General features: G+C 34.1%; 2 protein-coding genes across 2 annotated transcripts in view; one reads left to right on the top strand and one right to left on the bottom strand.

Annotated features, from left to right (window-relative positions):
- Positions 1 to 235: 235 nt before the first annotated feature.
- LOC143075995 (uncharacterized) lies at positions 236 to 8,206 on the bottom strand. Its single transcript, XM_076251607.1, has 2 exons — positions 8,063 to 8,206; positions 236 to 906 (listed from the first exon to the last, which is right to left on the bottom strand). The coding sequence occupies exons 1-2, from the start codon at positions 8,122 to 8,124 to the stop codon at positions 252 to 254; spliced, it is 717 nt and encodes a 238-aa protein (XP_076107722.1). The 5' UTR covers positions 8,125 to 8,206; the 3' UTR covers positions 236 to 251.
- A 410-nt stretch (positions 8,207 to 8,616) lies between these two features.
- LOC143075994 (EH domain-containing protein 4-like) overlaps positions 8,617 to 12,197 on the top strand; it is a 42,136-nt gene continuing 38,555 nt past the window's right edge. The window contains exons 1-2 of the mRNA XM_076251606.1: positions 8,617 to 8,776; positions 12,022 to 12,133. Coding sequence (XP_076107721.1) covers positions 8,662 to 8,776; positions 12,022 to 12,133 — 227 coding nt within the window. The 5' untranslated portion in view covers positions 8,617 to 8,661. The remainder of the gene's footprint in view (positions 8,777 to 12,021; positions 12,134 to 12,197) is intronic.

Here is a 12,197-nt window from a genome sequence, read left to right as displayed (position 1 = left end):
ATAAAAGGTCTGAGACTTCTGATTTAATGCCTCCATTCAGAAGAAGGTGCAACTAGCTGTCTGCTAAGTATTAATACATCCCTCACAACCAAAAGAATGACACTCTTCGCATGGTTTTACAACATGAACAATCAGGTGGGAGAAGTTAAGAAATGTCCATATTTTTATACCCCATTGTAGATCATTACAGTTGACCTGAAGCACATCCCCCCAATATGCTTAAAATGAAACGAAATTTCAAAAGATTTAATTTATTTATCAACAGTCCATGGTCTTTCTGCAGCCCTCTGTCTACCCAAAGAGGATAGTGCTTTTTTCGAAGGTATAAGACCTCCAGAGAGTCCAGCTCTATTTTTTCTTTTCATACCTCCCATGTAACTGTCATCTTCATTCTCTTCCTCTTTCATAGCAGGAATATATTTCGGCTGATGTAAAGGCTTCTTTACTCTGTCCGTAAAAAGGGGAATTTTATTCACCCCTGTGAATGGATCAGTCTCCTGATCGAAAGGGACATTTTGAACTATAGAACAGTTATCTATGTCATGAGAATATTTGCAATTGTTTCCGAATCTACATCTCCCTCTCTTAAACTTATGACATATCTGCTGTTTTTTGCCAGTTGCTATTTTTGTTGCGGAAAGTTTCACATGTTTTTCAAGAATTAATTCTTTTTCTTTCTCTGCTATATGATATTGAGTAACAAATACTGAAGCACCAGCTGATGGTTGCAAAGAGTTTGAAGCACTTGGTAACGGCTCAAGTAGAGGGTTGGGAAGTCTCTCAGCTTCATTTTTAGAATCTATTTCTTCTTTGTTGCTATGGTTACTAATGTCACTTTCATCACTGTCATTGTCTTCTGTTATTAAATAATTCTGTCTTTTATCTTCCGTAGACTCTACAGATTTTCTGAAAAAATCAAAAGAAATCAGACAAAATCACTTGAAAAACAAATAATTTTTAGAGAATTTGTACATTTTTCAATATTACATTGTACCTTATTCCAGAATATATTGTATTGGTTATTATTTACATAATATAAAAACAGATTCAGAATGTTTTTTACTCCTCTGCTTGAACAGAATTTTTTTTTCTCAACAATTTGGGAATCAAAATATTTTTTTTAAAGAAGAAAACCCATACCCACTCCCACCTTTTGAAGTTCAATGATCGTTCCCTAAACGTTTTCAAGCATCTGAACTTCCTATTTTATTTAAGACAAAAACTATATCAAGGACAAATGTCCTGAACATGCATGAAATATTTGCAACTGGACGTTAAGCAACTACAGTCAATCAATATAACTTTAAACTAATCCAGCTTTCATGCCATGGCAGGGTTGGCAAAGTATTACCCGCCCGGGAATTCCCGGGTGGGAAAACCTGGGTTTTCCCGGGCTGGGCAATACTTCTTAAATGGGTAATGCTGGGCATTACTGGGCAATATGATTTTTTTAAGCTTATTTTAACACAAAATAGTAAAGACTTGTTGTAGTTTCATAGTATTATAGCTTAATATACACATTTTATACATATAACCATTGACAGTCATTTCTAGAGGAATGAAAAATTGAATTTCATTCTCTTCTATGTATACAGAATACAAGATTTGCAAATTTAAGGATACCTAGCTTGTAAATTACCAAGCATGCATTGTTTCAATAATCCAAACTTTCATTTTATTGCACTGTTTAAATGAATTGTTAATTTTAAATGTTATACTTTCATATTGCTAAGTAAACACCCTAAGGGGTCATGCCATTAACACTTATAGAATTGAAAGGGCTTATTATTGTTAAATAAACAAACTGCATTATAATTTGAATAATAACTTATTAATTAGTGACAGTACATACATATACATTATCTAAATGGTAATTTTCTTACATGTAATTGTTAATTCTTAATAGGAGTTATATTTATTTGAAACAAGGGTGCACACGCTGAAATGTCTCGCCTTCTGTACTAATCATTGATATTATGCTGATAGTCCTAAGTATAAAGCTAAGCTTTATTACAACTGTCACATAAACTTAACATTAACCAAGATAACTAAACAAAGATAAATGAACCTTGAAAATGAGGTCAAGGTCAGATGAACCATGCCAGGCAGACATGTACAGCTAACTATGCTTCTATACAACATATATAGTTGACCCATTACTTATAGTTTAAGAAAAATAGACCAAACACAAAAACTCAACACTGTGCAATGAACCGTGAAAATGAGGTCACTGTCAAATAAAACCTGGGCGACTGACATAAAGATCATAAAATATTTCCATACACCAAATATAGTTGACCTATGGCATATAGTATTAGATAAAAAGACCAAAACTCAAAAACTTAACTTTGACCACTGAACCTAAAAATGAGGTCAAGGTCACATGACATCTGCCCGCTAGACATGTACACCTTACAATCATTCCATACAACAAATATAGTAGACCTATTGCATATAGTATGAGAAAAACAGACCAAAACACAACCAGATGCTCCACAGGGCGTAGCTTTATACGACCGCAGAGGTTGAACCCTGAACAGTTGGGGCAAGTATGGACACAACATTCAAGCTGGATTCAGCTCTAAATTTGGATTGTGATTAAATAGTTGACACAGCATAGGTTTCTGACACAGAATGAATGTGTTCTAATGAACTTAAAATTTTTGTTTTCTCTTAGAGCAATTCACTATGCTGTTGAATATTAATCCTCTCAAAACAAGAATGTGTCCTCAGTACACGAATGCCCCACTCGCACTATCATTTTCCATGTTCAGTGGACCGTGAAATTGGGGTAAAAACTCTAATTTGGCATTAAAATTAGAAAGATCATATCATAGGGGACATTTGTACTAAGTTTGAAGTCGATTGGACTTAAACTTCATCAAAAACTACCTTGACCAAAAACTTTAACCTGAAGCGGGACAGACGGATGGACGAACGGACGGACGAACGGACGGACGCACAGACCAGAAAACATAATGCCCCTCTACTATCGTAGGTGGGGCATAAAAATGTTTGAAGAAATTTTCTTTTTTATTTATGAAATTTCAAATGAGAAAAATTGAACCCAATTTTTTTAATCACATCCCCCTTTCCCTTATTCCAAAACTAATCTCAATTAAAATTTCTAATGGAGTTTGCAACAATAACTACTCATTTAAATACATCATAAAATATTAAGATGTAAAAAAAAAACTGCTTGTTATCACTGAATGTTATTTATTATAATTTATCAGTTGGTAGTAAAAAGTGAATATACATTGTATATTGTATATAACAAAGATTTAAGTTGATTCTGGACAAAGAAAGATAACTCCAATTAAAAAAAAATCTTGCTATTGCACAATATTTTGCAATTAGATATTTCTTGCTTACTATTCTGGACAAAGAAAGATAACTCTAATTAAAAAAACATTTGCTATTTCACAATATTGTGCAATTAGATATTTCTTGCCATTGCGCAATACTGTGCAATTGAAAAGACTTGCTATTGCACAATACTTAATATAATAATTTTAGATCCTGATTTGGACCAACTTGAAAACTGGGCCCATAATAAAAAATCTAAGTACATTTTTGGATTCAGCATATCAAAGAACCCCAAGATTTCAATTTTTGTTGAAATCAGACTAAGTTTAATTTTGGACCCTTTGGACTTTAGTGTAGACCAATTTGAAAACAGGACCAAAAATGAAGAATCTACATACACAGTTAGATTTGGTATATCAAAGAACCCCATTTATTCAATTTTTGATGAAATCAAACAAAGTTTAATTTTGGACCCCGATTTGGACCAACTTGAAAACTGGGCCAATAATCAAGAATCTAAGTACATTTTTAGATTCAGCATATCAAAGAACCTAACTGATTCATTTTTTGTCAAAATAAAAGTAAGTTTAATTTTGGACCCTTTGGACCTTAATGTAGACCAATTTGAAAACGGGACCAAAAGTTAAGAATCTACATACACAGTCATGACAGTTAGATTCGGCATATCAAAGAACCCCATTTATTCAATTTTGATGAAATCAAACAAAGTTTAATTTTGGACCCTTTGGGCCCCTTATTCTGTTGGGACCAAAACTCCCAAAATCAATACCAACCTTCCTTTTATGGTCATAAACCTTGTGTTTAAATTTCATAGATTTCTATTTACTTATACTAACGTTATGGTGCGAAAACCAAGAAAAATGCTTATTTGGGTCCCTTTTTGGCCCCTAATTCCTAAACTGTTGGGACCTAAACTCCCAAAATCAATACCAACCTTCCTTTTGTAGTCATTAACTTTGTGTTTAAATTTCATTGATTTCTATTTACTTAAACTAAAGTTATTGTGCGAAAACCAAGAATAATGCTTATTTGGGCCCTTTTTTGGCCCCTAATTCCTAAACTGTTGAAACCTAAACTCCCAAAATCAATCCCAACCGTTCTTTTGTGGTCATAAACCTTGTGTCAAAATTTCATAGATTTCTATTAACATAAACTAAAGTTATAGTGCGAAAACCAAGAAAATGCTTATTTGGGCCCTTTTTGGCCCCTAATTCCTAAAATGTTGGGACCAAAACTCCCAAAATCAATACCAACCTTCCTTTTGTGGTCATAAACCTTGTGTTAAAATTTCATAGATTTCCATTCACTTTTACTAAAGTTAGAGTGCGAAAACTAAAAGTATTCGGACGCCGGACGACGACGCCGACGCCAACGTGATAGCAATATACGACGAAAAATTTTTCAAATTTTGCGGTCGTATAAAAATTTAACTATAACCACTGAACCATGAAAATGAGGTCAAGGTCAGATGACACCTGCCAGTTGGACATGTACACCTTACAGTCCTTCCATACACCGAATATACTAGCCCTATTGCTTATAGAATCTGAGATATGGACTTGACCACCAAAACTTAACCTTGTTCACTGATCCATGAAATAAGGTCGAGGTCAAGTGAAAACCGTCTGACAGACATGAGGACCTTGCAAGGTACGCACATATCAAATATAGTTATCAGTTAGAGAGAATTCAACATTACAAAAAGATTGAACTTTTTTTTCAAGTGGTCACTGAACCATGAAAATGAGGTCAAGGACATTGGACATGTGACTGACGGAAACTTCGTAACATGAAGCATCTATATACAAAGTATGAAGCATCCAGGTCTTCCACCTTCTAAAATATAAAGCTTTTAAGAAGTGAGCTAACGCCGCCACCGCTGTAGCCGCCGCCGGATCACTATCCCTATGTCGAGTTTTCTGCAACAAAAGTTGTAGGCTCGACAAAAAATGATTTCTTTTGTTTTATATTTACAGTTTAACCTATACAAACGAACAAAATAGGTCATACATATCTTAAATGTATTACATTTGTGTTTGATCACTGAATCCTCTTTAAAATTCAGACCAGTATTTTATATTGCCCAGTATTACCCACTAAAACCCAGTAAAACCCGGGTTTTCCCAGTATTTCCCACTGGGCTGGGCAATAATCATAAAACCCGGGTTTTTGCCAACCCTGTGCCATGGTGCTAGGGAAGAAATGAAAGCCCCATCTTTAAAGCTTCATGCAGGCTGCTGTGTCAGTGTGTGTTCAGATGGAATGCAAAAATTGTTGTGTAACTGTATATTTAAACCAGATGCTCCCCAGGGTGCAGCTTTATACAACCGCAGAGGTTGAACCCTGAACGGTTGGGGCAAATATGGACACAACATTCAAGATGGATTCAGCTCTAAATTTTTTTTGCCTTTGAGCAATTCACTATGCTGTTGAATATTAATCCTCTCAAAAAAATGTTTGAAGAAATTTTCTTTTCAGTTATGAAATCTGAAATGAGAAAAATTGACCCCCCCCCCAATTTTTTTTTCAAAAACCCCTTTCCCCTATATTCCAAAACTGATCTCAATTCAAATTTCTAATGGAGTTTGCAACAATAACTACTCAATTAAATACATCATAAAATATTAAAATGTAAAAAAAAGTACTTTAATTATCAGTTGGTAGTAAAAGTGAATATACATTGTATATTGTGTAAAACAATGACTTAAGTTGATTCAACTACTATTCTGGACAAAGAAAGATAACTCCAATTGAAAATTTCTTGCTATTGTGCAATATTGTGCAATTAGATATTTCTTGCTATTGTGCAATACTGTGAAATTGAAAATACTTGCTATTGCACAATACTGTGCAATTGAAGATTTTTTGCTATTGCCCAACACTGTGCAATTGAAAATTTCTTGCTATTGCACAATACTGTGCAATTGAAGATTTCTTGCTATTGCTGAATACTGTGCAATTGAAAATTTCTTGCTATTGCACAATACTTAATATAATAATTTTGGATCCTGATTTGGACCAACTTGAAAACTGGGCCCATAATCAAAAATCTAAGTACATGTTTAGATTGAAGCATATCAAAGAAGCCCAAGGATTCAATTTTTGTTAAAATCAAACTTAGTTTAATTTTGGACCCTTTGAACTTTAATGTAGACCAATTTGAAAACTGGACCAAAAATTAAGAATCTACATACACAGTTAGATTTGGCAGATATCAAAGAACCCCAAGGATTCAATTTTTGTTAAAATCAAACTAAGTTTAATATTGGACCCTTTGGACCTTAATGTAGACCAATTTGAAAACCGGACCAACAATTAAGAATCTACATACACAGTTAGATTCAGCATATCAAAGAACCCCAATTAATCAATTTTTGATGAAATCAAACAAAGTTTAATTTTGGACCCTTTGGGCCCCTTATTCCTAAACTATTGGGACCAAAACTCCCCAAATCAATCCCAACCTTCCTTTTATGGTCATAAACCTTGTGTTTAAATTTCATAGATTTCTATATACTTAAACTAAAATTATAGTGCGAAACCAAAAGTATTCGGACGACGACACTGACAACGCAGACGCCAACGTGATACCAATATACAACCAACAAATTTTCAATTTTTACGGTCGTATAAAAAAAAAACTGTTAGAAAGCAAAGACCATAAAGAATATGCTTACATTTTTAAAGCTCTTGTAATCTTAAGGTTATTATACATGTTATATTACAGTATTTTCAGTTGTATCTGGGACTATTATGCTAACTTAGTACAATAGTCTCAGGTTTTAATAAATGTGGACCTATCTACAGAGCATTATTAAAATATAATATTGTTGATGAATTGTAGTTTACTGCAGTCTGCTTCTCATCTGCTGTGTTTTCTTTTTATGCTAAAGTACATAGAACATAGGCTGATCCAGGCCCCCCATTTTGTGGGAAAAATTTGAATGATTATATAGGGAATCACTGAAGCATGACTAGAGTGGCCCCTCTTTGATGACTATGTGTGTATGTGTTTGTGTGGCAAGGGTGAAGGTTTAAGAATCAAAAGATTGATGGTTTTTTGTTTAGCTAAAAGGATAGTTTTATGATATAGTAATATCAGTGTTTACGTGCCTAATCTTTTTTAATGAAGGATCGTCACAATATTAAGTTAAACGTATATATCAATCAGAACGGAATAGATATGAAAATACCAAACAGAGTGTACTGCTTAATTAAAGGGATAGGCTGATCTACGCTTGGCAATGCATATTGAAATATTTTTTTCCATATTTCCGATTGTATTGCGTTTATATCTAATTCACCAGTCAGATGTTATGGTGAATTTTTCATAATTCTTTGAACTTTTCATCATGTACGTTATAATTATCATGATTAAATAACCAGTAAATTTAATGCTTTTATACATAAAATTTTGCAGCTAAAATGCTGAAAACTGTTTTCCAGCGGGGGCTTTGCCCCCTGAACCCCTACCAGGGCTCTGCCCTGGACCTACTGGGGGCCTTAAGCGGCCCCAGACCCCCTGCCGAGTAGTGCCTACAGTTTACTGAATACCTTGCTACGCCCCTGCCATAGACATAGTCATATTACTATTATATTAAGGCAGTTATCTATACATAAACAAGTACCCTCCCCCTTTTATTTTGAAGCTGCATACAATTGTTTTGTGCACCAAAGATAAACACAATATTGATGTGCAACTACATATTCTGAATAAAACCTAAAAACATACTCTACAGGACTTTCGTCTTCGCTGTCACTTTCACTACCATAATTAGCTACCAAAGATGCCATTTCCGGTTAAATTTATAATATCGCGCTGAGAAAGTTTAATATTTTCATTGGTTAAAATTACCGGCATACCTTCTATGCCATGTTGTCATAGTTCAAACAAAATAAACCTCCCTAAACATTGTCACTAGGTTACAAATAAAAAGACTTTTATGTTTTTAAGTGAAATTCACATAGAGGAGACAAATATAGCTAAGATTTATTTATTAATTCATTTTCTTTCAATGCAAATCATTCAATCACTCGCCAATCAGCTGACGGAAGTAGGTGTCGCACCTGTAAGAATTTAGAACCGACTGGGAATCGGAATTGATATTCTTGATGAGAAATTATTTGCACAAAATTTAGCTTTAAGAAATCAAATATAGAAAATGTGTTCGCATTTCATTTATATAAACTTATCAAAAAATTTAATGCACTAGATAGATTTGCTGGAAAGGTAGTTTTCGTTATTGATTTTTCGGAAATATTTATCATAATTTCATTTATCCCTTACGACCTCCGTCTGTCTGCTCACATTTTGACAGGAGCCGAAAGAAGATGTCAGGAAAAGTGAGGCAGAGGACGTCGGCAAATGCCGCTGACTCAGCCACTCAGTCTGTAAACGAAAAGATCTTGAAAGAGTGCCATTCTCTTTACACAGAACCAGAAAATGGTGAGAATTTTTCTTAATTTTGTCTGAATATAACTTTTTCCTTTTTAAGCCACATACAAAAAAACGTAGAAAAAAGGGCAGTGACCGAAGAAAATCGAATAAATACGACGTCATGGAAAATTAATATGTGAATTTTGTTATGTACATCTTAAAATATATTTATTTATTCGTTTAATTACATATTTTTTTTCAGCAAGACCAGTTTTTGTTACTGCCCGTTCAAGGTTGACCCGGCTGCGCTAAATATAACTTCTAATCCTTAGTCTGCTGACTATTGAATTCCTTCTTATTCAACCAATTCAAAGGTCATGCATAAATGATTGGGTAAAGTTGTCCTCTGGACATATTTCTTTTATTACAGTATATAATTCAGGGAATGTTAAAGATAAGGAAGTTGCTGACTGGTATTGAAATACAATTAACCATTACAGATTAGATGAATCATAAAGCACTTGAAGACCTTTGTAGTTAACTTTCTTTAGCAGTTTCAGCCTCACAAATACATGTTCCATGTTTATATATTTTTATATTTAATAAATTATATATAACCTCTGTTTGTTTTTTTGTGACAGTCATTTTAAAACCGTTGAAAAGATGCATTGTCTGGGTTGCTGACTTGACAGGAATTTGATCTGATCAGATTCAGGTTCACAAGGTCACAGGTGATCACTGGCCCTAGCCAAAGTTTTTTTTTATATGAAATAAACTACTTCTGTTTGAAACTAAGGTGTCTTGCTTGACATTGAGATCATTCTATGAATTTCAGAGAGGTTCAGCCTCTGGCATGTACTGGGACATTGGTTTCCAAAACAGTCCTATTTGCTGGACAAATTCATCATATGTAGTTGGTGGTGAAATGTACTATCCCATTGGTCTGTTGGTAATCATACCGCATCTTATTTTCTCAGCATTCTGTGTAGGGCATATTTTTGCATATTTCACATTTTTTTTTTTCTAAAATGTTATAAATATTTATAAATGTGTTATTTCATGCATACATTAATTTTGGGTTATCAACACAACTATAAAGTACAATGTACATGATAGGGCAAGTGCAAATTAGTGGATCTAGAGTGATAGTGCCTTTAAACTTAAGTTTTCAGTTGCATTCTGGTGCTTGTCTGTATAAAGTCAAAGAGGACCACATTCATTGTTCAAAATTTAAATCTGTCCAAGGAATCATTGAATTATATCTTGTGATGGAGGACATGAAGATACATGTACCTGTCCAATTTTTTGATATCACTAATTTGTGTCCATCAATTTATTGAAAATTTCTCACAATCTTACCCATACAGTGTTGTTTTTACCTCCTACCTTTTTATGCCCCCGCAACTAAAAGTTCGGGGTATATTGTTTTACCCCTGTCTGTTGTCCCATTATGGATACAAATGCACATGTATATAGTTATTCTGAATATTTCTTCCTACAGTTTAAATCCTAGGATTTTTCACTTTTCTGTCTAAAATGTACATATATTGACGGTGTGAATGTGGTGAGGGTTTTTATTTTTATTAATATTTGTTCTTTTGGGGGATACTTTCGTTGAACTTTGTCATTTTTTGGAGTATTTACACTTTGCATCTGCAGGGGCATCAATTGTCTCCCAAACACAATAATATCTCCAAAGAAAGTCCTAATGTACATTGTCATTGTACAGTTACTTCTGAGTGAAGTGCGGGGGCATCCCTTTGTCTAGTATTGGAGTGGAATACTTTTTGTAGGTTCCCTTTCTAAAATATAAGACTTGTGCTGTTGCTTTTTTACAGTGTACATTCAACTTTACTGTTTAGTGAATAATGCAGTTATACCCCAATGGGTTGAAGGGGTACCTGCATCTTTAATCCCTTCATGCCCATGCTGATGTGGTGGGGGCATAAAGTTTTACCCTTGTCTGTACATACTTGCATTTCATTGTTCAACAATCAGGGGCAGATCCAGCCATTTTAAAAAGGGGGGGGGTTCCAAACCCAGGACAATTGGGGGTTCCAACTATATGTCCCCATTCAAATGCATTGATCGTCAAAAAAAAGGGAGGTTTCTAACCCCCGGAACCCTCTCCTGGATCCGCCACTGACAATATTGGTTTCTGTTCTATAACGTCAATTTGCCTCTACAAAATATTATAAATATCAGAAACTTATATACATAGTGTTTATTACAACAAAACAGATAAATTTCAATTTTTGGTGACGTCACTTCAACTGTTTTCGAGTTGTGGACCTTTACAAATGAAAAAGTTTGCCTCAATTAAATTTTTATGAGTCTAATACACAATAATTATTACCACAGAACTCAGTTGATAGTGTCACTGTTACAGTTGATCAGTTATGTCAGTTTATAACTTTACATGATATGCAAATGGAGGCATCTGTGTCGAATGGAGACTTTCCCATTTATGTATTTGGTTTCAAACACTGCCTCATCTGAAAAAAATAAAATAATGTAAATATGTATTTAGTTTAAAAGGTTTCACAAACTAAATATCAGGATATTACACACCTTTAGGCTTTTTTTTATGCCCTGTCGTAGCTGATGGGTCATTATGTTTTACTCTTGTCCTTCCGTCCGTACGTCCCAAAAATGGTTTCCGTTCTCTATCTTTAGTTGTAGAGTTATGCCCAATGTTACCAATGGAAAACTGGCTGAACTTTGTTTCTGTTCTCTAACTATTTGCATAAATGTATTTAGAAATATCAATGAATAAACAAGAAGGCAAATTTACTTTGAAGATATATTGGAACAGGTTAATTGTATAAATGTGTCATCAATGTTTTGCTAGTCTTGAATTCAGACATCTCAAATGACCCACTTTTCTGAGTCACTGTCTGCATCTGAATTTGACTCACCATTTGTATCCTTCCAGTTCATGACTTGCTTTTAATCATCTATTATCAAATGTACATCTTTCATCTATCTCATACTTTCAATTTGAATTTCATCAACATCTATTGCATATTCGACTCTCATTCTTTCTATCTAATAGATGTCAGGGTTCATGTTTGAAGGCGACCAGAGAGTTGCTTCCTGTCTATCACTTTGCCTTTCCTGGCCGCCATAAGCATTATCTAGTTGCCTGGGTGTCCAAAGTTAGCTACATGTTTTGGTGAGTTATGTGTCTTCCTGTAAATTGTAACCTTATGAATATGTACTACATGTATAATTAAATGTTGAGGTCAGCTGATTACTGTTTGGTTATAGAAGATTTCCAGTTTCACAAAGCATGTTTAATTTGTTTATTATAGGAATGGTAAAAATAGCTGAAGGTTTAGGTCTTTCTCTCCTGGCCCCAAGGAAGAAAATTACAGTTTTGATGATTGGTAACCACTCAGCTGGAAAGAGCTCATTTATAAACTGGTAAGATTTTTTTTTGTGTAATACAGCCTCAACTGATTTTATTTTAAGTAACAGTGTAGGGTGA

The sequence above is a fragment of the Mytilus galloprovincialis genome, chromosome 5, assembly GCF_965363235.1.
Source record: "Mytilus galloprovincialis chromosome 5, xbMytGall1.hap1.1, whole genome shotgun sequence".
Taxonomy (NCBI): Eukaryota; Metazoa; Mollusca; class Bivalvia; order Mytilida; family Mytilidae; genus Mytilus; species Mytilus galloprovincialis.
Note: the sequence above shows the minus strand (reverse complement) of the source record. Positions and strands in the feature narration are given on the sequence as shown.

Bases quoted from the DNA above. Each gene is read 5' to 3' on its own strand.
- LOC143075995 (XM_076251607.1), bottom strand. From the start codon at position 8,124: ATGGCATCTTTGGTAGCTAATTATGGTAGTGAAAGTGACAGCGAAGAC. The intron at 907-8,062 runs GTATGTTTTTAG...TGATTTTTTCAG, and splicing joins GAAGACGAAAGTCCTGTAGA to AAAATCTGTAGAGTCTACGG.